General features: G+C 41.1%; 4 protein-coding genes and 1 long non-coding RNA gene across 9 annotated transcripts; 3 read left to right on the plus strand and 2 right to left on the minus strand.

Moving 5' to 3' along the window:
* The first annotated feature begins 847 nt into the window (after positions 1 to 847).
* dnajc9 (DnaJ (Hsp40) homolog, subfamily C, member 9) lies at positions 848 to 3,661 on the plus strand. The gene is made up of 5 exons (XM_049600277.1): positions 848 to 1,193; positions 2,317 to 2,457; positions 2,788 to 3,042; positions 3,189 to 3,275; positions 3,363 to 3,661. Exons 1-5 carry the CDS (start codon positions 1,020 to 1,022, stop codon positions 3,471 to 3,473), a joined length of 768 nt encoding a protein of 255 aa, XP_049456234.1. The 5' UTR covers positions 848 to 1,019; the 3' UTR covers positions 3,474 to 3,661.
* Positions 3,662 to 4,101: 440 nt separating this feature from the next.
* On the minus strand, positions 4,102 to 13,774 carry fam149b1 (family with sequence similarity 149 member B1). Of its 2 annotated transcripts, XM_049600270.1 has the most exons (16): positions 13,252 to 13,774; positions 12,016 to 12,132; positions 11,388 to 11,532; positions 10,482 to 10,630; positions 10,202 to 10,345; positions 9,483 to 9,644; positions 9,213 to 9,394; positions 8,977 to 9,119; positions 8,281 to 8,349; positions 7,623 to 7,735; positions 7,090 to 7,314; positions 5,905 to 6,028; positions 5,659 to 5,784; positions 5,386 to 5,467; positions 4,896 to 5,033; positions 4,102 to 4,739 (listed from the first exon to the last, which is right to left on the minus strand). In XM_049600270.1, exons 1-16 carry the CDS (start codon positions 13,296 to 13,298, stop codon positions 4,657 to 4,659), a joined length of 2,049 nt encoding a protein of 682 aa, XP_049456227.1. In that variant the 5' UTR covers positions 13,299 to 13,774; the 3' UTR covers positions 4,102 to 4,656. The 2 variants fall into 2 exon arrangements, with proteins under 2 accessions (XP_049456227.1, XP_049456228.1); XM_049600271.1 differs by lacking the exon at positions 8,281 to 8,349.
* A 127-nt stretch (positions 13,775 to 13,901) lies between these two features.
* On the plus strand, positions 13,902 to 19,174 carry ecd (ecdysoneless homolog (Drosophila)). Its single transcript, XM_049600272.1, has 14 exons — positions 13,902 to 14,245; positions 14,357 to 14,596; positions 14,684 to 14,801; positions 14,931 to 15,018; positions 15,244 to 15,422; positions 15,684 to 15,876; positions 16,071 to 16,199; positions 16,329 to 16,454; positions 16,602 to 16,687; positions 16,789 to 16,892; positions 17,323 to 17,581; positions 17,779 to 17,846; positions 17,945 to 18,162; positions 18,290 to 19,174. The coding sequence occupies exons 2-14, from the start codon at positions 14,392 to 14,394 to the stop codon at positions 18,518 to 18,520; spliced, it is 2,004 nt and encodes a 667-aa protein (XP_049456229.1). The 5' UTR covers positions 13,902 to 14,245; positions 14,357 to 14,391; the 3' UTR covers positions 18,521 to 19,174.
* A 71-nt stretch (positions 19,175 to 19,245) lies between these two features.
* si:ch211-248a14.8 (uncharacterized) lies at positions 19,246 to 27,117 on the minus strand. Of its 4 annotated transcripts, none has more exons than XM_049600274.1 (6): positions 26,904 to 27,117; positions 26,763 to 26,837; positions 25,387 to 25,430; positions 24,849 to 25,050; positions 21,582 to 21,882; positions 19,246 to 21,495 (listed from the first exon to the last, which is right to left on the minus strand). In XM_049600274.1, exons 1-6 carry the CDS (start codon positions 26,904 to 26,906, stop codon positions 21,089 to 21,091), a joined length of 1,032 nt encoding a protein of 343 aa, XP_049456231.1. In that variant the 5' UTR covers positions 26,907 to 27,117; the 3' UTR covers positions 19,246 to 21,088. The 4 variants fall into 4 exon arrangements, with proteins under 4 accessions (XP_049456231.1, XP_049456230.1, XP_049456233.1 ...); XM_049600273.1 differs by having other exon boundaries at positions 19,248 to 21,495; positions 25,380 to 25,444; positions 26,904 to 27,113; XM_049600275.1 differs by having other exon boundaries at positions 19,251 to 21,495; positions 25,380 to 25,430; positions 26,904 to 27,109.
* LOC125903380 (uncharacterized) lies at positions 21,904 to 24,921 on the plus strand. The gene is made up of 3 exons (XR_007451299.1): positions 21,904 to 24,294; positions 24,635 to 24,691; positions 24,789 to 24,921. It is a non-coding gene; the product is annotated as an uncharacterized LOC125903380 (long non-coding RNA).
* Positions 27,118 to 27,229: the final 112 nt, after the last annotated feature.

The raw sequence follows: 27,229 nt of genomic DNA on the forward strand, positions 1-27,229 counted from the left end.
GTGATGCCCTGAGTGAAAAAATGTAAAATGTAAGACAATAAGAAGTCATGATAGTGTAAGGTGTTAAATATATTCAGTCAAGAGCAGTTCATGATAAGTATAGGATTAGTTTAGAGTTTAAAATGGAGTCAGGACTACACACATCTTATTCTCTGTTTCCTGCCCAGGCACAACAGATATAAATTTTCTTATAGCTAAATCTGGCTAAGAAGTCAATTAAAAATAAAAATAATAATAATAATAAAAATAAATAAATAATAATAATAATAGATAAAAAATAAAATGAAAATAAAATAATAAACAATAATAATGAAATAAATAAATAAAATAAAAATAAAATAATAAACAACAATAATAATAAAATAAATGAGATAAAATAAAAATAAAATCAATTCTAATTAATTGACAACAATAATAACAATAATAATAACATTGATAATAGTAATCTGAATTGGGACCACGAGAGTCCAGAGGCATCCTTATATTTAAGCCAGGCTTTGTTGAACTTTTTAACATCTGATAAGCGAGTATCAGCAGACTGATCACATTTAGTGTGTTACTTGGTGTAATAAAACAGCAAATCAGCACAGTGAATACGTTACTTATGTACACAAATATCTACAGGTCACAAATTAAAATATTAAAATAAATAATTAGAATCAGGAAAATATTAGAAACCAGCCTCTATGTGTTGTACAGAAATGCTTTTTTTTTTTTTTTTTTTTTAAAGATTTTAAAATAAAATCTGGCATAATAAACCCTCATTATAAAGTCTGACGTATGAGATCACGGGAACCAATAAGAGGGCGATTGTGTTAGGTACGTCATCGCGTCGCTCTACGTACGGAAGTGTATGACAGGCCAGCGCGCCAAATTGATATTCCCGACAAAAGGTAGTCAGAAAACAGGACTTATTTAATTTATGAATATTTAGCCACAAAGCGTAACTATAAAACGTCATTAAGTCGTGTGAGAGGAAGTATTTTACCGGATTATCGGACTCGGTCAAAGCCGTCAGGATGGGTTTGCTCGAGCGCTGCCAGGAGCTCTTCAAGACCTCAAACCTGTACGAGGTGCTGGGCATCAACAAAGAGGCGACCGAGGCAGAGATCCGGAGGAGCTACTACAAAGTGTCGCTGAAAGTGCATCCGGACCGGGCTCCTGAAGACCCACAGGCTACGGAGAAGTTTCAGGTACAGCCCTCCTTGTTAGCTGGAACACATACAATGAAAACAAGCTAACGTTAGCTTTAGTAGCTAGCTAACGGCTAACCAACTGACGTAGTTCCAACGAGTAACGGACACTTAGCACCAACTTTTCTGTGCAGTTACTAGAGATATTATTGTCATAGAGACTTTGTCCTCCACTTGTGGTATTTGTAAGGAAGCAGAAATGTTTTGGGACGCAGTTTTCCCACTGATACATTGCTTATGTGCCTTTTAGTAAGAGCTTTATTATATTTGCTGTGAGGTGCAAAACAGACAGGTAACTTACGTCTGTTTTTAAAGACCTCCCTCCTTTTATTGTGTTGCTGAATTTCCAGGTGTATCACTTATTCAGAAAGCCTAAATCGGTTATCAGCAGCAGTGAAACAATAGGTTAGAAGAGGCCTATAGGAATCAAATTTTAGATGTAAATTAGTGTAACAGTATTGATGTATTACATTGTGTATATAACGTTATTGTTTAAATTAGAGAAGAAAGTGTGCATAGATTAAATAGATGGATATGTAAGTGTTTTTGGCATGTGCAGTGGATTAAATCCCTGACAGATAGTAAAACTTTCCCATAAACCAATATTTCCAGGTATAAACACCTGCTAACTAATTGCAGCATTGCCTATAATGCACAGCCCTAGAAATAAAAGGGAAAGCTTCCATGAGATGAAGACTGACAACATCTAAAGCTAGATTCAAGATTTAAGAACTTTAGTGTCATCATGCAAGCATAAAAATGTGTCCTCAAAATGGTGCATACTATTAAAAAGAAAACTACACACACATATTTACATATAGATAAACCACAAGTGCAAGACATTAATATTTAACAGGAAAATCTAACTGACATAAATATAAGCAATATGAAGTGTAAATATACATATGTAAGCACAACATCATCATTAGCAAAGTCCAGTAAAGGTGTAAAGTATTACAGATGTAAGGTGATGTCTAATGCAGACCTAATGCAGATGTGGGTTTCTTTTAAGCTGATTCTAGTAACTAACACTCACAGTGTATCTAAAGTCTAGTGCATATCCATATACCATTTTATATTGCTCATATAAAGTGTGTAATACTTTGTTTCTCTCCCCCTCCAGGTGTTGGGTAAGCTGTACGCGGTGCTGAGCGATAAGGAGCAGAGAGCTGTTTACGATGAGCAGGGGGTGGTGGATGAAGAGTCTGACGTCCTGAGCCAAGACCGCTGCTGGGAAGACTACTGGAGACTGCTATTCCCCAAGGTAATGGAGCAGCGCAGGTGCTTTCTTTATTAATAACATGACTTAATAATGAGTCACACACGTTGTTTTGTCTTTGTGTTATACAGGCGATGATGTGGTACTCTGAGTGAGTCACTTGTATTCCAGGAATTTATTTTAGGTAGTATAGATTAGTTGGGGATTGATGTTGTGTCACTGCACCTGAGATGGCACAACAAATGAAAGCCTGAGATGGTACAACAAATGAAACATTTTTCTATTTGTTTATTTGTTGCAGCATCATAAAATTGCACATTAACATGGTTTTATTGCCTGGACCATACATGATATTTTTCTCCATCCATCTCCTAGATTACAGTGCAGGATATCCTTGAATTTGAGAGTAAATATAAGGGCTCTGATGAGGAGCGGCAGGACGTAATCCAGCTGTACGTGCAGCACCAGGGAAATATGGACGCCATCACTGCATCGGCCATGTGCTGTTCCCAGGAAGATGAGCCCAGGCTCTGCAGCATCATCCAGGCTGCCATCGATAGCGGAGACGTCGAAGCGTTTCCAGCGTTTACTAAGGAGAGTGACAAGAAGAAGAGGGCTCGCAGGAAGAGGGTGAGAAGTGTGTTGGTGATAAAGCCACAGAATCACAGCTCAGATTTTCCTTTTTTGATTGTCGGGTGGCCAAAAGATGCCCTCTAAGCGTTTATACTTTTTAACTTATGTTAGTCTCAGTAATGTGATTGCAATTGATCTTCCAGGCTGACAGAGAGCGACAAGAAGCAGAAGAAATGCAGAAAGAGATGGGGCTTGGTGATGAAGACGACAGTCTTGTGATGATGCTAAAGGTGACAAATGCATACATGTATGTATGAAATTTCTAGGGAGTTACTTGTTTCTCTCTCAATAACCGTCCTTTCATTCTCTCTTCCCAGCAAAAACAGAAGTCCAGAGAGCAGAATTTCAACAGTTTCCTGTCTGACCTGGAAGCAAAATACTCCAAAAAAAGTGAAAAGTCCCAAAAAGGAAAGAAAGGAAAAAAGTGAAAAGCATACAGTCTCCATTTATGGCAGATAAAATACATATAAATGGCAGCACTTGTTCCCCACACACACACACACACCTTTTTAGATTAACAGGAGCGTTGAAGTTCATGTTTGAGCAGCTGCCCCACTGCTCCCCTCTGTAGGTTTTCATGTGACACTCATCAAAATGTAAATGAATCTTTTATTTGTTGTCATGTTTGTCGTTTGTTTTCAAGTCTTCATAAAGCACGAATAAATTCATATTTATATACATCACTTGTTCACAGATTTTTATTCTTTATGTATAAAAAGATGAAAGAAAATGCATCGATGAAAAGGTTTGATTTTCAAGCTTTGTCACCTTTTGTAACATGGCTGTCCAGTATATTATTTTAATGAAGGGCAAACTACCCTTTGTGAAGTAACCCTGATGTTACCTGTCAAGACTTTGCACAAATAACATCTAAAATACAGTATTCTGTACAGACATGAATGAATCTCTTACTTATTTACAACTTCCCGTTTGTATTTTTACATCATCTTGAGGTGTACTAGTAAAAGCACGTCGGCTGCAGAGATGTTCAGCTAGCACATTCCCTTGTCTGATTTATTTACATGATTTAAACAGCTTTAATGGAGAGAAAAGCAAAAAAAAAAAGTTCAAGGTGGCATCTCTTGTTCTTTTGTGCAATGAGAGGTTCTGCGTTCATATGTTTTTTACACAGGGTGGTTGAAAATTGTGTCATTATAAAAGATACAGTACCAAAATCTCTGATGTTGCATCAGAGATGGGGAAAAAAGTGCTTTTTTTTATCCTCTCTATCCCTGTCTGGATGGATGTGTCATTCCCTGCATAGTCATTTACCAGCACAACAACACACCACGGAGGATAATATACTATACATTCACATATAAATAGATATATACACATTCAGATCATACATACGTAGTACAAATGTCCACACATACAGCTCACACTGTACAAGGAAATGGAGTAATTGTGTGTTTGGCAGCCACATAAGCTGATTTCTGAAATACAAAAATAGGCTTCTTAACAATAACTTCACCAAAGCAGCATTATATGAAAAAATTCTGCTACTTCTGTAAAAAAAAAAAAAAAAAAGTTTAGTGGGCACAGATGCTGCAAAGTGCTGCACTTCGTTGTAGCTAATAAAGATGAATGGCTGACGGGTCTGGAGGCAAACTACAAGCCAGGTCTGCTGGCTCTGGATGAGATACCTCCGCGTGTGTAAGACCGAGGCGGGACTGACACGGGCACCAGTGGAGCTGTGGGACAGAGGAAGGATAAAAACATCAAGACTTAAACCATCCTATGAGCAGGTGAATCTTAGTTGAGGCCGGCTGCTGCGACCTCTCTTTCATTCATAGTTTATCTGAGAGCCGAGTCTGGAAGAGTTTCATCAGCCGCTTTAATCTACTGACCTGGGACGGGGGCTTGTGGGTCCGGCTCCTCTTCGTCTTTGATGGGCGAGTGCCCCAAGGGGTGGTGGGAAAACGAGTCCAAGAAAGACGAGCTGCTAATGCCAAGACTGATGCCGGTCACACCGATTCCAAGAGAGTCTGGGGGAATAAATGAATAAATTAATGCATAAGTGATTAACTGATGTACGACAGAATCCATCTGACACTGACACTGGCTATGTACAGTACAAGCACAGAAAAAAAATTAAGTAACACAAAAGTAGGAGTCTCAGTGATTCCCAAATAATTATAAGAAGCTAAAAATAGATAAACAGCTTAAATATTCAGCTAAAAGTGATGGATAATTGGCTGAAATAGACAATGAAAGTAATGGATAAACACTTCAAACTCATAGCTAAACTATCAGTGGAACATGAACATAAGGGGTGGTGTTGATGAAGCGGTGATTGTGAAAACATATATATTCAACAATCCATGTTGAGTTTCTGACCTGTGGCCACAGAGGCTCTGCCTGGCCGCCCCTGCCCGATGTTGTCCAATACTGTGAAGGATCGACGGTATGGAGTGTCCGACTAAAAACACAAAACCAGGGGTCAAACATCGTGTCTCTGACACTCCCAGAGGAACATAAAATACAGAGTATATACATGGCCAACTCATTACTTGGCATTTAAAATCACTTCTGGGTCTTTCTCTCCATAGAAAGTCACAAAATCATGCCACTTGTGTATGCAGGAGTCCGTGATGATAAAGAGACTCTTACCCTGTATGTGTGAGTGGTGTTGGGGCGAGAGAACACGTCCAGCAGGTGGTGACGATCCCTTGGTATTGAACTGCCAGCTTCGTCATTTATAGCACTGTGGGCGCGGCTGGAGGGGCCTTTCTGACGCTGGTCGGATGGAAATAAAGGTCAAAGACACAGTGTTTTAAAGATTTCTTAAACCTATGATCTATTCAGAAAGTCTTCATTTAGTCAGTGTAGTTGTGTGTCAGTAGTGTTGTGCACCACCTGTGCAGGTTTGGACTGCTGCCCTGAGTGAGATGACTCTGGGTCTCCGGTGCTGATGGGGGGAAGGAGTGTATTCCTGCTCAGAGGCAACAGCGGAGATGTCAGGCGGTCGTTGGCTGTGGGTCTGCAGTAGACGACACACACTTCAATAAAGACAGTAGCTATAGATAGACTGTTCTATGCTGCATCTGTGACGATAACATATACTTTTATCACAAAAGACTGTGGGCGTTGTGAAAATTCACAGCTTAGGTGTAAGGCCAAAAGTCAGAATTATTATTCTTGTGATAGCGTAGATACTTAAAACAAAGAACAAATGTGATTTGTATGTATTGTTTCATCTTTAGTGCCGTAATAAATTGTTTTACCGCAATGCTAGAAAATGTAAGTTATTCCTTCTCAGATAAAATCTGACGACCAAGATGTTACAGTGACAGCGCTGAAATAGTAAAGGAATAGTTTTGCATTTTAGGAAACAAGCTAAGATACTTTTCTTGCTGAAAGTTAGATGAGAAGATTGATATCACTCTCATATCTATCTTTTAAATATAAAACTGGAGCCATGAGACAGTTAGCTTAGCTTAGCATAAAGGCTGGTAACAAACAGCTAGCTTGGTTCTTTCCAAAGATAAAAAAGTCACCTACCAGTACCTCTGAAGCTCACTACCTTGTTTGCTTAATAAGTGCAAAAAGAGAAGTTCCTGGAGTTGTTCCTCACAGCCATGACACTACAGTAAAAGTAAAGTCTTCCATCTTCTCATCTACCTCTCAGAAAGAAAACTATAAAATGTCAAACTACTCCTTTAATAACCAAAAGGTTATGAACGTGTGCTCACCAAGTTTAAAATTACTTATTAAAGTTCAGTAGTTGCTGAATTTTGTGGGGGAATTGACACTCAACATGACAGGAAACTACACTTTACATTGCTACTCCTTCGCCCACAGTTCATGACAAGTTCATCTGTGAAGTTGGTTTCACACATGAAACTTCCATCACCGCCCCCCCACCCCATTATTCTGCTGCACAGAGCCATAAGGCACAAGTTGAAAGGGAGCCTGTTTTCAAAGTAATCTCACTCTGCCTCTGCACAACTTCAGAGACCGTAGGGGGAAAGAATGAGAGTAAAAAGCAAGATAGGAGTTTGGGTGGGGCTGGCAGGGTTCCAGTGATGCTAAAAAACTCACAAACGTGTCCCGCGGATGACCTCATCCATGGATCCCGCTGCGCTGGCCTGACTCTGGCTGGGGACCAGCGGCAGGAGGGTCCGGGGAGGAGGGTTTCTGCGTCGCGCAGATTGTGCCGGGCGGGACAGCGAGGAAGAGCTCTGTTCCAGGGTTCGGCGAGGGCGAGGTTTGCTGGAGGGGACCACGCTGGAGCCTGGTCTGTGAGGCGCCCGCTCCTCTGGCTCCCTGTATGGCAAGAGGAGAGTGAAGCACAATCGCTGAATGGTGCATTTCCACCTGCTGCCAACTGACTGTGTACTCTGCCAAACAAGGTGTTAAGACCAGAAACAAAAACATGGCATGAGGGAGGCTCTGTCCCTCTATAATGTGTTTACCTGTAAATGGAAAACAAGAACTACAAGGCATCTAGGTCTCTTTAAACTCCCATTCCAGGATTAAAAATCACATTTTATGAATACACATAAACGTGCAGTGGATATGTCCTTTTTTTTTCTCATTTTAGCACCGGTTAGGAGATTAAAACGTGTTCATACTGGTTTCTATCCAGCACACCCAGGTTCCTCTGCTGCAGGGGGATGCTGTGGATCACGATGAGGTCATTCAGGTTGTGCTGGGTCGCTGCTGCTCCTACTGGGACCCTTCCAGCCTGGGGAATGGTGTGAGATGAAGAGAGAGATAGTAATGAGATAGAGGAAGAGTGGGGGAGGGTAAAGCAGAGGGATAAGAGGAAAACAATGATTTAGAGAGAGAAGAGGGGACAAGACACATAATATAGGAGGTTAGGCACAAATAATCTATCTTATGAAGGCCAGTGGCCGCATGGTTAGTTAATTCCATATGTACAATACAGCACGTTGTCAAAGAAATGGTTATGTATCATGCAGTAACATCAGGAGGACCCTATATTTGATATGCCACCAACCAAAAAATAACATTCACAACACTTAAAATGCAACAAAAGCCATACGTAGCAGAACAAAAGCATTCCAACATACTTATTGTGAAAGAAAATCAAAGCAGTTTGTGTTGAAAATGACTTGCAGTTAATCAAAAAAGATACACAGTGGTGATGCATTCGTGTTAATCAACAGGCACAAGCACATTTAATCTAGAGATAAAGATAGCGAGCCGCCATGGACGACGTGCACACGACACGCCGCCATTTTGGCTCTAAGTGAGGGAGTTACATACAGTGGAAGGCCTTTTCTGCTTTTTGGATTTCCGTCTGGACTTGTGCTTTGAGCCCTTTGACTTTGTGTTCTTTGAGGGAAGAAAAAGGCATGACCAAAGGAAGACAGTGGAAATAGAAGAAAGGAAAAGAGGAGGGGAAAGAAAATAAAGGGAAATGAAGATGAAGAAAGAAGAAGAATGACATAAAGAAGGGAAAATAAAAGAAACACATTGGCAAGGTGAAGGGCAGAGGGAAGGAAAGGGAAGAAAACAGTGATACAAGTTAATGAACTGGAAGCACTGGAAGACTGAAAGAGCAACAAGCAGGAGTGAAAAAAGGTGACAACCGAGTGTGGACTGTGGAGCAGAGACACGTGACTCTAAAGCCTGCTAGGATCTCACAGTTAGAGATGCTGAGCAGATGTTATATGGTCTCTTCAAGGCCAACATGAGTACGACATGTCTTCTACTACAACCATCTTTTTCTCTTTTCATGATATATTGTGGTGAGGAAAGCCCAAGGTAAAATATAAAACTTTCTTCTCTATAACTAGGTCACTATTATTACCATTATTAAACATTGCATCTGTCGAAAGTTTGAATAAATGACTTTTGAAAAAAGGAGAATTTTTTGATTCTCCAGTTTTTAATTGAAGCTCCCAGTCTACTCCCCCACACGCACCCTGCTACGTCCTAGTCCCTCCTCAGACCACTGACCTGGAACTGCAGGCCAGCTGTGAGTGGGGGCACCCTGCTCTGGCCGAGTTTAGGCAGCATCGTGGGCAGCATGGAGAGCAGCATGAAGGGATTCTGGGAGTCTTGCTGCACGGGGCTCAAGTTCCCAGAAATCTTTTCATCATCTGCCAATCAGACATGCAATCACTTCCAAATACTGTGCACAAAAATTTAAAGAATGATTAATATGAGTTAGGTCTAGTGCATGCAGTGCCTACTTGAGGTGCAGCATTCCCAGTGGCGTTGAACCAGCTCTTTCATCCAGCCAACCAGCTGTCGCCACACATCATCAAACAGCAGGTCGAGAACAGCCTGACGGCGACACCGGTATGGAGAGACAGGGGGCAGACAGTGATGCCGCCGACCCGACTCTGAACAATCCTGCTCCCACTCGTCCTCCCTGCAGAAGTCGGACTTAGTGACTCATTTTAACAGCTGAGGTTTAGGTTTAGACTCTGGAATAAGAACATCACAGTGTCACAACTCACAAGTCCCTGCTATCGAAAGCCAGGTACTCCTCCATCAGACCCTCGACCTCAATCACTCTCTGCTTGTCATGACTGCTGGGGCCACTGGAGGTGCCAGGAGCCTCATCCAACTCTGCTGAGGAGGACCTGATCATCATCGCTCTCCTGCCCTGCACATTTAACCTTCCCCCAAGACAAGGGTACACACATAAGCACCTAAACATGTACACATAAAATGGTACACTCACAGACACAAGCCCACACATCTTATATGTTTTCTATATATAATTACTAAACTCAAATCCAGCTCCTGAAAAGCAGAAGGAAAATCCTGATATGAACTTTTGCGGTATGCACAAGCTCCCACTAACACACTGCATGGAGACATTAGCAAAAGGGCTGATACAAACTCCTTTATGTCAGCTTAGTTTTAAAAGTGGCAGTCCCAGCAACTACTCATCACAGTTAACCAACATGACCCACAAACTTGATTAAGAAGCCTGAGCATCTAGGTCACAAAACCACAGAGTCAGCCAGGACTCCTCTATAATTCATGCAGTAACACCAGTCATCTGGACAGCCAGCCAACTCGTCATAGAGAGGCATAACATTTCTGACAATTTCTTCAAATAATATAATAGAAAACAGTAGTTCCTTACATCAATGAGATGTATCTTTGACTTTATATGTTGCACTGACATCAGACAGTCAACCAGTGAGCCAGTGCAGTGAAGACTTACTCTGTGCCACTCTTATCTTTCTCCTGGGATTTCACACTGCTCTCTTTGCCTGCTGATGGGCTGATAGCAGAGCTGCCTCTCCCTGAAGTAGCGTACCACTGGAAGCCCTCATCACAGGGAGACATCAGCTGAGTCCCCAGAATCCTGAGTGACACACACACAAATAATATTTTAGTAAAATAATTGTCTTCATGCAGTTTTTCCCAGAGTTAATCTTTGATCCCACTGCTACCCTGAAGTAAAAGGTCAGAAGGTTGGGAGGAAACTGTGGATAACACACCGAAGATGTGGGAAACGTGTGGCCCACTGCTGACATTCATCCTGCAGCCCCTGGAGTATCCCTCCCCCGCTGCCTCTCCCCTCGTACAGCTCTTTGTCGATCTCCTCAAACATTTGCTGCACCTGCCGTGACGCCGCCTTGTCGAACTCCTGTGGGACGGAAAAACAAAAAGACATAGAGACACAGGAAGGAAAGCTAGTCATTCCGCTGTTCTCATACCCCAGCGCTATGACTGAAAGCTCCTGCTTTTCAGTCTCTTCATCAGTTATTGGCGACACATCGCCATTCTTTTGTTTTTTTTTTAGTCTAGCGGCAAGCTTCAGCCTGCATAATAATTGGCCCCTATGGCCCTTGGGAATGTGTGTATGCATTTGTGGTCAAGCAGGTTTGTTCATATACTGTGAGGAGAGGAGAGGAGTGAGTTAGTTTGCGTAACTGAGTTGTCTTTACTTTCTTTCTCAAAAGCAGCTTGAGGACAACAAACTAAATAAATCATTGAGTCCTGGAAAAGTTTTGTCGGGACCAGCTGAGGCTAGAAAGCACAGCATAATAACAAACCAATACCCAGTGGATTCACGCCTTGCATATTCAAAGACGTAGCAGACAAACAAGGCATCTACCATATGACACAGTGACTGGCTGTATGACTGTGTATGGATTTCCACAGGTTTACCAAAAGGTAACACATTTTAGACAATAAATCAAAATCTGTCATTAAAACACGCATAAAAAAACATGTCGGGGGAGTTTTTCATCTTTGTACCAGAATAACAGACAGCATGGAGACTGCTAGAGGAAAAACAATGTTGTGCGTGTGTGTGTGCACACTTGAGGATGTGTCTTGTGTGACAGACACAGGCAGGCTGGCATCGTCACTCCATATTAAGATCTCAGGAGTAGACTTACATCGTAGCCCCAGGAGAAAACAGAGCTCCTCTCGGTGGAGATGCCAGTGCCTGTGGAGCTGTGGATACCTGACCAGGACTGGCTGGAGTCTACTGAGATGACGGTGGGACAGTCAGAGTGGCCGGAGGCAGCAGATGTCTCTGAACTATAGAGTATATAAAGTACAAAGAAGACGTGAGGTTTATGTATGTTTCACAGTCTGTATTTCCAGTACTCCCTACTTCACATACACCCACTGAATTTAAGTGTACATTTTTACTCTGTCACAATAAACCAGTGTCCTGTTATGTGGCTGTGTAAATCTCTTTGTTGGTGGCTGCTGATATAATCAAAGGTGAGGTTTCAAAGTGGAAAATAAAGGGCAAATGTCAAAGTAACTGAATATTCCAACAGCCTGGCTCATTATTTATTCTTTTAACTGCACATCTGAAGGAGGCAATGTGATATCAATTAATCTGCTGCTTCTGGGTGTCCCGTTTCACACAGCAGGAGCCCTGAGAATCAGCTGTCCACTCAAGACGGTGTAACATTACAAAACACATGGGCTAGAGTATGTTTGTGTATTAGTTTGAGGTAGTTTCAGCTTGACCTCACGCTGGCATCTGTAGGATGACCAGGGTTCAGTTACCTGTTGTGAGCAGAGACAGCTTCCTGGAGGTCATGGAGGTAACGCTGAGGCGTTTGGTTATCGTCCGCTTCCTCAGGGAGAGGGTGGTGGTCGAGGCTGCTGCGAGACAACCCACGACTGCATGAAAAACAGATCACAAATGCTAATCAAAAAAAAAACAAATGAAAAGCAGTGAGTTTGTCGTCACATTTTGAAGAAGTCACCAGTGGTGCGTTTCATGTCAGTGATGAATAATATCTCTTGTATGCTTCACACCTCAGTAGACACCTTTTATAAAGTTTGGGACCCTTACTTAAAGTACATTGGACCTTCACTGTTATCTTCCATATTACAGGGGTTTCCTAATTAGTCACTGTACATTTCATGTAAATCAGTCTCCCTGTAACCTTGCTATTTGTCAATATAGCCTATTTGTTTGTTTGATGCTGCCTTTACGTTGTCGCAGGAGGTGATGAAGTTTGGGGATGGATATAATGCCCACTGTAACTATTTCTATTTGGATTTTCTTATTCTAAGCTACTTATTTTATCTGTCATGTCAGGTGCGAGCTGCTTTGTTCTGTGTTGCATATAAAAAATAAATACTTTTAAGAAAATTAAGGTATTGAGAAACATTTTATTGCTAAAGATTTTTCTGAGAAGTTCAATTTTTATCATTTTACTTTAAGTAAAAGGAGGTTGTCTTTAACCATTTTAGCACAATAACACGACAAAACATCATGAAATTATTATTATCTTCCAAAACGGTTGAATTAACAAGTAAAAACAGAGTTAGATATCTAAAAAATAGAAAAGATATGATGGTTATGTGTCTATATGCCAGTGATTCTTGTTAATAAATGGCCATACTGCTTTTTTTGTTTTGTTTATTCGCCATGTATTAGCCTTTTAGTATAAATAATGTATCCTTCTGACTATGCATACATTTATTTGACTGTTTCCAAAGCATGTCATTATTAAAACAAGGAAATGGTGTTTCTTTACATAGATAATAGGTTGAATTGTTAGTATTAAAGAAAATAAATGTCTGTCCGTGTCTAAACCAGGCGACAGACGTGGCAGATGGACTGTCACTAACTGGATCAATAAAAATATTAATTTACACTGCCATTTGATAGTCAATAACTCATCTCACTTTCCTCCAGTGTATATGAAAAGCATTCAGCCTTACACACATTACAGTGTTCAGCTGGTACAGCACCAAATTCAATGTTCACCCTTTATTTTCGATACTCACATCTCTAGTTTGTGCGATACAGGTCTTCTGCTGTACCGTGAAATCATCCTCCCTTGTCTCCGTCTTAGAGGCTCAAGCCCTCGTCTCTCATCCTTGCCTCCACGTCCTGGACTCGCTGGGAACAGTTCAGAAGGAGGTCTGACATTTCCTCTAGTCCGCAGATGAACACCCTCAGTGCGGGGAAGCTGGACGAGGCTTTGGCTACAGATGCTAACGCTGTTTGTAACTGTTACAGCTAATGCTAGGAGGAGGCTACGTCTAAATATAACCTAGCTAGCGTTACATGGACGGACAGATAAAACAAGGCACGAACAGCGTTGTATAATTCTTCGAAAGACATTTCCTGTTAGAGTAACCTTGCTACACTACGTTAGCATACTGCGTGGTCCAGAGGCTGCCAAACAATTTGGTTTACATTTTAAAATATTACGTTAGTGGAGCTAGCTGTCGCCACTTCAGAGGGTTTTCTTGCTAATGTTAGCACCACCAACAACAATAATACGGCTGTCATGGATACGCAGCTCCGCAATCCCGTGGTCTCATGGGAAATAGATTTCCGACTACTGCAGAATAGCTGTTAGCTCATGGGCGATGTGACTACAACTACCAGAATGCCTTGCGATAACGTGATGCCGTTCCTGAAATGTAACCGTTTGTCGTTGGTGGATAAACTCAAGATGTCCGTTATGTATTGAATCAATTATTTATGAGTTATTTTGGTTCATTAGGAAAATATTTTATTTTTTATATAAATTCTGTTTAATATAGGTTGTATTTAATCCGTTGAACAGCGAGAATTAGTTAATATAAGAGGTAGGAACTATTGTTTATTACACAGTTGGGGTAGTCGAGTAGAATTCACAGTAGGACCTAAACAGTGACAGATGGCGTGCTAGCAACGTACGTTAAAATGAGACAGGCTTAATGTTTTTCCCCTCATTGAAATTTCTCCAGACAACATCGACACAACATCTCACATTAAAAACAAGACAAGGTAAGGCTGGCTGACACTTTCAAGAGATTATTCTGTACTAGCTTGGTAGCTTGCTAGCTATTAGCTGTTAACTAGCCTTTAATGAATGCCAATACTTCACTCACTTTCTAGTTGAATGTAAAGACAGTTTGTGAGAAGCTGCTACGATGGACGCCCTGCAGAGGAGAATGATTCAGGAGGACATGGTTCAGTACAAACTTTTCTCGATCCAGCCAGACGGTTCAGCTTCACAGCAGACTGAGGAGCATCTCACACATCTAGTGGAGGAGATTTTGGCAAAGGTTGCCCCACTCCTGATACAATACATCTGGCAGCATCAGGCATTCAACCTCAAGTATCATCCTGAGAAAGGTATAGTGTTGTCAACATCTCAGAGATGAGTTGATTTGAATATTGGTGCCCACATTAAAGACTGACACATGTTGCTCTTGTTGACAGGTGGTGTCCCTGCTCACATTGGAGGGAGCACTCAGTTTGGGGACAATGTGGAGGACGAGTGGTTTATTGTTTACCTCCTTCAGCAGATCACACAGGCTTTCCCAGAGCTCGCAGCCAGGTGAGACAAAATTAAGATAAATATAAAAAATCATTTGATTGCCACACTACAGTTTTTAACATGGATCCAATTCACTCGTTGCTATGTGCTTCTCTGCCTCTAACGTTCATTTCTTTTTTGTGAGTGCAGAGTTGAGGACAATGATGGGGAGTTTCTTCTGATTGAAGCAGCAGATTACCTTCCCAAGTGGCTGAATCCGGACACCAGCGAAAACAGGGTAACTTGACTATATGAGATGCCAGATACGATGTTTTCTTTTATAGTTTATAGCTTTTGTTGTCTTCAGTTTTCATTTATACCATGGATCATATCAGTGGGTTTGTATGTGTTAATCCTTAATATAAATCACGTATATGTCCCGTTACTGCCAACCAAATCTTCTTCATGCCATTGTTTGTCTTTACTCTAAGTGTAAGTCTTTATCCACTCCTTCTCTCTGCAGGTCTTCCTCTACAGGGGAGAGTTTCATATTCTCCCCCGTCCCTCCAAATCCAGTCCAGTGGGAGTCTCAAAAGATGTGGTACCAACTGTGCCACAAGCTCTAGCACTGCTCTCCACCCACCCAGAGGCCTGTCAGGCAAGCCCTAAGATCTGTTCAGCCCTGAGGAAGCGATTAGAGGGGTGAGAGGATGCATGCTTTGCACTAGGGGTGCTCTGACCCTGACCTGTTTTTACACTATGTCACAAGTCACGGTTTCAAGATGCAGAATCATTGTTGGATACTTCTTCATTACAAACTTGAGAAAACACTTGCTGAAGCATAAGAATAACTTGTTAACAGCCTTTTAAATGTTACATGTAAGTGGGTATCCAGTAGGTATCAACAGGTACTGTAAATGTATCAACACTGAAACAGCATATCAATCTCTTCTTTCCACTCAGGTACCCAGAGAAGATTAAAACCGGCCTCCATCATGCCCACTGCTTCATACCCGCAGGTATTGCCATGGTGTTAGCACAACGACCAGACCTGGTCGCTCCTGCAGTGTCAGCGTTTTACCTGCGGGACCCAATAGATCTGCAGGCATGTCGAAGCTTCAAGACCTTCCCTCCTGACACAAGAGTCCTCACCTCGGTAAACACATATAAAGATTCATGATTGTAGCCGTCTGGGCAAAGAAAAACAATTATTATAATGTCTTTTCATGCAAAATACTGTAATCACTGTTTTTGTTTTCCATTAGTGTGTTTCAGCTTTTGTTAAATGTCTTCAAAACCTTTTATGCAAAACACTATAACTTTGTACTTCTGTACTGTTTATATTTGCAGGTGACATTCACCCGTTGCCTGTACGCCCAGCTGCAGCAGCAACAGTTCACCCCTGACCGGAGGAGCGGCTTCACCCTGCCTCCTAGCTCTCATCCTCAGTACAAAGCCCATGAGCTTGGCATGAAACTGGTGAGCCATCACCATGTTTCCTTTTTATTCTAATCTGTCTTTTCAATAAATACATTAATGCATTTGGTAGGATGCACGGTGGCCTTTTATTGTTTTATTTCGTTACATGTCTGCCTCTGTTTCTCCAAGGCCCATGGCTTTGAGATCCTGTGCTCTAAGTGCAGGCTGCCATCATCAGAGCCTGATGCCCCCATTAGTTGTAACCCTCAGTGGAAGGGCTTCATGGACAGTCTGAAAAAGAACGACTACTTCAGGGTTAGTCACTCTTTTTCAAAGTTTAGGTCAAGAGTAGAAGTAGCACCTGGAATATTAGGTTAGACTTAAAATCACACATTATTAAATATGCACTATACACAGCATTTCCCTACTGTGGAAGGTTCATTATATTGTTGTCAAATGCAGGGAGAACTGGAAGGTTCGGCTCATTACAGAGAACTGACAAGATCTGCGGAAAACTTCTTCAAGCAGTCTGTCGCTTCAAAATCGAGGTCAGTGCTGTGGCCATGTGTACGTGACTAACACTATGTGAATATGCCTGTGACATCAGAGTGCATCTGTCTGAATGCATCTACTGTGTACATTGTCCCAGTGCTTTGTCCCCGGGTGAGGAGGTTCTCCAGCTGCTGCACAGCTGCAGTCCTTTCAATTTGCAGGATCTGAAGAAACAAGAGTCACAGCTCCCCCAAGAGGACAGTGAGTGTTGATCTAGCTTTTGAATATGAAATACTTATGAAAGGCATTTTTAAAAGTTTGTAGATTCATCCGTTAGGAGCATATTAAATTGAATTTGTCTCAGTTGTATTTGGGTAGTGGCATAATTTATGATTATATTAGCATTATTATATTAGCATTTCCTATTCAAAAGCTATGTTTAATATTTCAAAATGGCAGCCTGTATTCTGTCTGGACTTTACTTATTTACTGTTTTACTTACTTCCTATAATGTAAGCCTTATATGACATTGTTAGAAAGTAGATAATGTCTGTGTCTCTGCCACCTGGGATTTTCTGCTTCCTGCCAGATCCTTTCAGTTTCTGTCCGTTTGGTGTGCATCCTCCATTCTCTACCCATTCTCCCTTTCAACCATTTCCCATAATCAGTTTTTCTTTGTGTCTATCTCCAGGTGACAGCTGGCTGGATATCACAACTCAGGATTTGGAGCGTATGTTGCAGGAGAGGAGCGGGGGGAGAGCTGATGTTGGCAGCCAAAACTCCAGTTCCACCAAACAGACACAACATGGTGGAGGTGCAGGGGAGAGGAAAAAGGAGATGCAGGACAACAAGGAGGAAGAGGAGGCCGGTTACAGCCTGGTGGCAATTAGTCAGGGGATGAAGAGCTTCCTCAACGCCATGTCGTCGCATGAGGGTGCTGAACTGCCCTGGTGAGCCAAGATATAACTTGTGATTTTTAATGTGCGGGTGGATGTGACACATGCATTATTTTCTCTTCATGGTCTGTCTGCGCTGCAGATGCTAGTGCATTCACATTCTAGCCTGTCTAGCTAATGTATTACGATGTGCATTATTCCGCTAATAGTCTTTTAGTTCAGGTTTTACATTGTTTTTCTATGTATTCCAGGAGCAGTTCAACTCAGCCTTTCAGTTTTGAGCCTGATGCCATGGCCAGCGCACTGGACAGACTACTAGGTACTGTATGTAGAAGACAGGAAAGATGTGGAAGTAAAAATATCAAACACAAACTTGTCACATCTTCCTCTGAAATTGTCTGTGTTTTAATGTTATAGGAGGGAAAGAAGAAGAGCTAGATTCAGATGATCTAGATGATGATGATGATGATGAAGGTGATGATGAAAAAGAAGAGGAGGAGGAAGAGAAAGAAGAGGGTTCCTCTGGTCACTCAGAGATGAACGGGACGGAAGCTTTGGAGGGTCTCAGGAGATACATGGATGAAATGGATGAGGAGCTGATGAGCACTAATATAGGACAAAGCTTCAATGTGACGGTAAATTACATGACTCCATATCCCCGTATATTCAGCCTCAACTTTAAGATGTCATTAGTTTTAAAAACATAGCTGAAATAATGGATTACCCTAAATCTAAATATGGAACCATTTGGTCTTTCTGCAGAACAAGGCAGGCTTAGACAATGGCTCCCCTCGTCCCTCTGCCACAGATGGTGTCCCGCGACGTGGAGAGGTGGAAGAGACAGAAGAGGAGATCCAGCCTCTGGACGTCGACCTCAATCTGGTCGCAAACCTGCTGGAGTCCCTCAGCTGCCAGGCCGGGCTGGCCGGACCGGCTTCGAACCTGCTGCAGAGTCTGGGTATTCACCTGCCGCCCAACTCTGACCCCTCATAGAGGACAGAGAGTACTCGGATACTGAACGAGGCACCTCATCGCAACCAAATTTTCTAGGAGTTAAAAACACGTCAGGCACTTTTCTGAAAATCTTTTGGAATGAGTTTAAACCTACATTGTTTGTACAGGAGTACTAAAAAAGGAAACAAAGCTCATACTGTGAACAAGATGCACTTCAGATAACATTAATTAAAAATACACACAACACACTGAATTCGCGTAGTTTTGTACAGCAGTTAACGATTTGTCTTTCCAGTGGATAGTTTTCTGTTTGGTCCAAACTAGTGAAAACATAGTCCTATAAATATAAAAACTTTCATTTTCTGATGTCCCCATTAATTATTTAGGATCAGGGCATGTTCACTGCAGTGGAGAAATGCATTTATCTTCAGTTTTGGTTGCAGTGTAAATACAGATATTTTTAAGTCTGTGTTGCCATGAATCTTTATGTCAAGTTTTTATTCATGTTCCTTCATCGACAAGTTTAGTCTCTGACAGTTTTGATCTAGTATGTAGTTAAAAATAATTTGTAGAAAGCACATTTGAGATTTATACCCAAGGGCAGGATGGAGCAGAACTCTGCTGCAGGATGCATGGCAGGAAAAGGTGGTGTAAGGAAGTCATGACGTGCCATTTTGATGAGGATTTTTAACACATGATGCTTTGTGTAATATGTACTGTTTGTGTTGTGAAACAGAATAAATATTTTTGGAAATAAAGTCTTATTTCAGTGTAATTTCAGTTTATTAACAGTGAGTAGATTCTCTTTGATGCACCATCACCAGGTAGTTCAACTTTATTATCACATTATTTGTTTAAGCATGTAAAATATGTTTTAAATATGATACACATACAATGACAAAGCATTTTCTTAAATTAAGACATAATTCTAGCTTCCCATGACTCACAGAAATTGACGTCAGCACCACTTAACTCTCTTTCATCGTGATCCCTTCTCATCTGATTTACCTCAGCAGTCAGATTCATTCAAGGGCAACTGCTACAAAACTCTGGTTAAAAATTCATTTGGGAATCTGAGTTTAAATATTTCTAACACTGGTAAGTAAACGTAAAAAAGCGTGTTCAACAGTCTGTGTCCAGAGTACAAATAACCCACTCCTTGATTAGTCCCTTTTCATCTGAGAAAGCTCTCAGAATCATTCAAGGACAAACATGGGAGTTTAAATCTGTTCATCTTAAATACAGTTTAATAAATGATGACATATTTACAGGAGGGTCCAAAAGTCTGCTTACACTATTAATAACTCTTTAATTGTTTATCAGGTTTATCCTCAAATGTCCTCAGCTTTTAATGAGTGATTTGCTATTTGCTTTAACACTAAAATAATAATGTTGTTGTTTGACTCATGCTGCTGTTCTGTCATTGTCACTGGTTTTAAATCTGCTGCTCTCACACTCCGGCCCTGGTTTGTCATTGTTTTTAATAAAGAGTACCCAACGTTCTTCACCTAACTGGAACAGGCAGTGTTTGTTTAGGTGGTTTGGTGATCTGTTTATTCTGCATCCTGTCCTGTACAGGTGCCCAACCACTTAAGCTCTCTGACATTATCTCATCCCCTGCAAACATTTTGCAACATTAGTCCTCAAAGTTCTCACACAGTGTAAGCAACGGCATAAGCAGAAGTGACAATGTTAGAGAGAGAGAGATGCATTAAGGTGTGGAGGATTTAGGGGAATGCACTGGCAGAAAAAAATAAATATGTTTACATTGGTTTATAATCACCCGAAAATAAGAACTGTTGTGTTCTCATTACCGTAGAATGAGCTGTTTGTATCTACATAGGGAGCAGGTCCTCATCTACGGAGATCGACATGTTCCACTGCCATGTTTCTACAGTAGCCCAGAATGGACAAACCAAACACTGGCTCTAGACTAGGCCATTCGTGTTTTTAAATTTTTTCGTTAGCAGCCCCTCTATGATGAGAACACTGGAAAAAACACTTTTTTTTTTTTTTTTTTTACATGAAACTGCTTTGATCAGTGTTTTCTGGGGCTTCTAGGTTTTTTCTCCTGGTAAAAACCTCCAGAACAATGGACACTGAAGGAAATCTAACCAGGAGAAGTTTCAGCTGGTTGTAATCTGCAATCCTCACCACTAGAGGCCACTTAATCCCTCCTAAATCTTACACACTGTTCCTTTAAGGGCATTTACAGTTAGTATTTGAAATAAATATATAATGCAGCTAAAATAAGAACAATCTAAAAGTCTTCATTTATGTATTTGCTAAATGATGTGTCAGCTGAGTCATGGTTAATTACAGAAGAGATAAAGATAAACACTGGTCTTCGTTTACTTTTTTGGACCCACTGTAAATCATAAGCTTGTTAACTGGTTTTTATGATGCTGTCATGGTAACGGTGTAATGCCTGTAGCTTCTGTGCTGATGTTCGGTATTTTATCTCATGTTTAACGGAAGAAAGAAGGCAATGTAACTTGTGTTTCTTCACATAAAATGACACTGATATGGATTAAATTGCAATTTGTGTGTGTTGCATTGATACAGTACAAAACAGTCAATCATTTGTCTCAGTCCTGTCAGGTGAAACTACAAAAGCTGGAGGAACAGCTGCATCATCTGCCTTGCCGAGTGCAGCAGTGCAGCAGCAAGCGGCGAGACACACAGAGCCGACATACCGACCAGGAAGTTGAGCACCATCCCCAGCAGGAGAATAGCCAGCAGGTACCCATGGAAGAGCAGGGTTTGCCAGCTGCCGTGACTCAACACCTGCCAGGGACTGTCCGGGTGCAGCAGCCACAGGAGGCCCAGCACCCAGCTCTGGTTGACCAGCTGGGTGTAGTAGATGTCAAAAACAGAGGCCTGGGCATCAGGGGAGTGGCGACGCTCGGCCTCGGACACTTTGGCCAGCCAAGTCAGAGAAAGACTGCGGACGATTAAAGCCAGAGGTGCGTACATGTACTCCAGAGGCTCAACACCTGACAGACCCTGGGAGGCTGCAGAGAGAGAAAGAGGGGGTCAGTTAGAGTTCAGTTCCTTCAGAGGTGAAGACAATAACATCTCACTTTTTTTTTTTTTTTACCTGTGATGACAAAAGATGTCCCACTCAGGATGGAAATCAGGATACAGATGTGGATAGATGGAAGAGACACCAGCTTCTGAGAGAAACTGAAGCCCACAGTTACGATGGGCAGCAGAGGCAGCATGAGGGGAAAGAGCCCGGCGTACGAGCTGCTAGCCTTGGCCCACATGGCCAGCACAGCATGGACGCTGTTACAGATAGAAGGCACCAGCACTCTCTCACCCAGGGACCTGGAGTAGTGCTTCAGAGGCACCAGATCCAGGACATGGAGGAGGTTTAGGACTAAGAGAGAGACCAGAACCTGGAAAAGATAACATCAATATAAAAAGTCTTAAAAGTGTACCACAAAGCACTTAAGATAAAAGCTGAAAGCAGAATTATTTTAAAGATGCTGATATGAGGCCTCTGAGTAGATGCTTAATGAGAGATTGACAAACACACGACACCAGATTCATGTGGGTAATTGACATTCGAGGCAGATTGCAGAGAGTGTTAAGCACAGTGGTGTAGTGCAGGGTATATGCAAGTATATGGGGTATACCCACGTCCTTTTCTGGCCCTTTATACCCACCAATCAGCCAAAAAGACATTGGAACATGTAGGAGAGTACACCCACTTCCTCTTTGGTAACCCGCCCATCTACCTAGTCTCACAAAGGTCTAACCTCTCTCATGACGGTCTAACACCAGCCCACTTTCTGTTCCTAAAAAACCTGTGGCTGATGCTGACTGGAACGCCAGTTCTCTCTCTTGTTTTTTAAAGATTATTATTTTGGGGCTTTTGCCTTTAATGGATAGGGTAGCTAAGCATGAAGGGGGGAGAGAGACAGAGAGGGAACAACATGCAGCGAAGGGCCACAAGCTTGAGTTGAATCTGGGCTGCTGTGACAAGGACAAAGCCTCTGTACATAGGACGCCTCCTCTAACCACTAAGCCACCAACGCCCCAGTTCCAGTTCTCTCTTTGAAAGAAGTACTGGAATCCCAGAGTAGGAATTATGTCTGTGGACGTGACAGAAATGTCCTCAAAACATTAAGTGATAGCCCACAAGGGTCCACGCCCACTCTCTTACTTTCTTTGTCAGCAAAAAGGTTGTTGTGAGTGACGTTGTAGTTTCAAAGGCAGATGATGCAACGGAAAAAGTCTAAAAGGACTCTTTTTCCTCTGCTACAGTGACCAAGCGTAAACCACCAGCGGAGGCAAATCTTTCCAGTGGCAGGAAATTAAAGAGTCAAGACGAAGGCTCTTAGAGAAAAGACTTTTTGTACACCCACCTCATCAACTACTGCGACACCACTGGTTAAGTATACACTAACATCTGAGTGTCCCCAAAACTGTGACAACTACACTGCAAATGCTGCAAACCTATAATGTGCCATGACATCTAATTTGCTGAGATGATTAGTGAGTTTAGTTGATCGATCAAATAATAGAAAATTAATAAGTGACAATTTTTAAAATAATAATTCGATCATTTATATAATTTTTGTATGCAGGCAATTTGACATCTGCACTATTACCTTATATTTTATAGACAAAAATAATATGTATTATTAATTATAGTAATTAATTGATAATGCATATAATTGTTGGTTGTAGCCCTAATTTATGCTATTGTACTCAATTTTTGCAAGTTTATTGTGAATGAGTATATTCTTTTCTGAGAAAACTGCTTGCAAAAGCTGTTGTATCAAATTTAAAATCCCCTGCCACATACCTACTTATATATGTCCTATAGTTTTGAAGCATCATGTAAACTTCAGAAATATTTTTAAGATTATTTAAGTAACTTTTGAAGCTCAGCAGGGTTTGGCCCCAGTTATATAGCTGAGTTACCAATGCTCCAAGTTGAGACCTTAGATCCTAAAGCCTACCCTCTCAAGGTGACTGCACTTTGGCCATCAATGCTGCAAGGCTCTGGAATTCTGTGCTTGTGGGGATTAGGTTGGCCAGCACATCACCCGTTTTTAAATCATTGCTTAAAGCATCGTTTTATCGGAAAGCTTTCCCTATAAATGCCCGATTTGTACTTTTGTGATGTGTAACTTTTGTGTTTTATTTCCTTTTGCTCTGTTTTTGCCTCTGTACAAACTGTTTTTCTTAGCTCTTAACATTTTTTTCATGCACTTTCTTAGGAATATTAGTATTATTATGTTTTATGACCCAAAATAAACACATAAATGGAGGACAAAGACCCGAGATGGGTGGATATGCCCATCCAGCTCCTCCATTACACATATGTTATGCCACATGGCTAAATATAACTTCAACCTATGGACTTAAAGCAGTTTTAATCTATGGACTGATGTCCTTCAGTCTTCACAGCCCCTCCCAGTGTCTTCAGTTCAGAAGTAGTAAATCGCAGGTGTGCGAGGCTTTTTTTGTGGTGAAACCACTTGATGTTTTGTTTAAAACTACGTCAGAAATCCGACACTTTCAAAGCATTTACATTATACCCACAGTCAATGTGTGTCAAACACAGGTCAGTCTGTACACTCACATGACTCATTCACTAAGTCATTAGCCAGTTTCCAGTCCTTTCAGTCCTCTGCTCACCCATTTGGTTAAACATCTATCATGCACGAGCGTTAATCAACACTGAACCCCCTCTGTCACTCCGCACCACTAACATGCCGTGTCCTTCAAACTAGCACACACAGACGGCAAATACTGACGGAGTTACAATAGCCATCAGCCAACACTTCATGGGACAGGTATGAGGTCAACTGCAATGATTAGCAACAATTCAATATAATAACTCTTTTTTTCAGAAGAATTATCAATGACTGACACATTTTTATTTTTAGTAGAAGTAGTAGTAGTGCTTTTTTAAATGACATTTTGTACGTAAATATACAAACAGCATGTGTGAGTCTTGGTGCTTCAGTATTAACATACTTGTATGACTGTTAGCAGAGATAATGTGAAGGCCCCTGCTATTCTCCAGCATCAGATAGCTTATCAGGGTGTCCCCTTTCACATGTCTATATTATGTCTTAATGGCACTTGTGATTTAGCTGCTCTCTGAAGTAACTAAAACCCATGTAATTACAGTTTAAGCAAATACGGTGCTGTCAGGACACACAGGACTCTGTGTAAACTAAACAGCAGGTGAGCCACAGAGGGCAGTGTCTTTTTATATTAATAATTACTGTGCATGTGCTGGTGGCAAACAAAGGATGCTTTCATATTTGATTGATTATTTCAGATGACCGTGTGAATCATCCTTAGAAAGGAGCCAGACAGATGGCAGGATGCAGGCACCAACCTGGGCAAAGCAGAGAGCTACCGCATAGGGGTAGTGGTACTGAGGGATGAAGATGCCGGCCACAAAGTTGCGGAGTTTGTCTGCCAGGCCGTATATCACCACCACCACGAGGCAGAGGGTGGGAACCAGGGGCTTCAGTGCGTGATTAGACGACAGGGTCTTCATCGCTGTGGCACACCATCCTCTCCTCCACCTTCCTAAACTGCACACAGAGAACTTAATGCATGAATCATACATTTTACATTAATCTCAAATAACTAAGCTGTGAATGTAGTTTGATGTGAGATTATAGAAAACGAGCTTGTCCTTTAACTCATGTTTGACCCATTTTTGTTGAGTTTAAGCAGAAGTGACAGGTTTACATAGCCTATCCCCTGCAATAAAACACCAACATACTGTCTCCTATATGCAGGCAAATAAAGTTTGGCTATATAAACACTTAATATATATATTATATAAACACTTTTCATTTGCCTGGTTCCCAGGATGACAAAAAACAACATATTCATATATAAAAGCAAAATGGATTACCTTTTACCTAAGAGACATGCTGTCATTCTGCGCAGAGGTTGCTGTTGGGATCTGTTGTTTGGAGTCAGTGTGGAGAAAAGAGAAATTCACATGACTGCAACATCACAGAGCAGTGAGGCGATCAATATGCTCTCCACAGAATAACAGAGAGGAATATCTGGTTTAACCATTAGCTCTCATATCATAACATCCTCACATGGTCGTAGAGACTAGCAGACACAAGCAGACCTGCTGCCAGGAGGAGACAGGCTGTGTCAGCTCTGTCCTCAGAGACAAGTAGAGACAGAGCAACATTTCCAAGAACTTCTAGATTTTGATTCGCTCTCTGACCAGACTAAAATGCAACAGCTGCTTGGAGAAAACAGCCTCAGCGCCATAGATGCAGCAAGATATGTCAGTGCATGTCACAGCCTGAGAGACAACCAACACAACAACATATAGTTCATCTAATCAGATCACACTCCTCACTTAATGTTTTTTTTCTCTTTTAAAATGTATGTCTATGCATTTGTAATAATACATCGTTGATTGTTTTTGAATTTCCACTGTCTTAAATTGTAACTATGCTTTGGCAACACATAAAAATGCCATGCCAATAAAGCTTATTGAATTGAACGGAATTGAATTATTATGGCTCTGCTACATGCTGTTTACAGGTGATCTACTAACTAACTAACTAACTAACTATTTTATTATAATATCCAGGACATACTTTGCATCATTCCTTCCAGCAAAACAGCTCCTGTATTTATCGTTTCTTGTTCCTATTTGGTTGTACATGTTTTAACTGTTTTTACTAAATGCCACTCTCATCATTTTTACTGCTAGTGTGTTTTTCTATTTAACAATTCTTTTTTAAAATTCTGTTATATAAATGTCTGATTTTGCCAAGCTGAACTAAGCCTAGTTACCTGGTTATCAGACAGGAAATTAAATTTATGAAAACAAAACAAAAAAAAAAATCACTATTTATACAAAAACATACAATACAAATAATTGTATGTAAATAAAAAATATTGGAGATATTTGTCCAAATTTACACAATTAAAATGGTGTTGCCGTGTTATACATAAAACATCAACTAATTTTTATTAAAATTAAGGTGGAGACACTTTTAAAAAACACACAAAAATCACAAGCAAAGGGAGAAAAAGTTATGTTAAATGGGCTATAGACCCAATTATTATTAAATTATACATTCTCGTAATAATAATATCGTAAAAGTCACATTAGATATATATCAGCTCAATTACTGCTTTATAAAAGGAACAGCTATTTGTGGAAAATCCCACACTTTTAAACACTGCGTAAATTACGCACCTTTTTCGGACATAAGCACGGAAACGTGACAAAAAACGCGAGAGAAACATGAACTTTACTCACCATGTGAAACTCCTCACAAAGCCGTATTTCATCTCCAAACTCCAGACATCCCTTCTGATTGTCAAACAGTGCTACCTATAAGAAACCGGTCACAGTAACCTAAGTAATTCACCTTTATCTCAACAGTCGTGTGTGTCTCACCATTGTGCTGAGTGCGCCTGTCTGCTCTCCGCCTGCTCTCTGCTGCTGCTGCTGCTGCTGCTGCGGGCATTCACCTCATTTGTTTTCCCACTGTCCAGATGGACTTTGTTCCTGCTCTGTTTATCTTCCCCTAATTGAAGAAGCCGTCTTGGGCGGACAATTATTAAAAGTCTGTTTCTCCCGAGAAACACAGGAAGAGCAGCACCTGTGGAGTCCATCGGGATGTGTGTTTGCTGACACATTTCATTACACATAATGTGTGATAGTGATTGATATCAGCCACATGGGAGGAATTTGACTAATGCTTTTAACGTTATACTTTTAAC

Source organism: Epinephelus fuscoguttatus, linkage group LG16 (assembly GCF_011397635.1).
Source record: "Epinephelus fuscoguttatus linkage group LG16, E.fuscoguttatus.final_Chr_v1".
Taxonomy (NCBI): Eukaryota; Metazoa; Chordata; class Actinopteri; order Perciformes; family Serranidae; genus Epinephelus; species Epinephelus fuscoguttatus.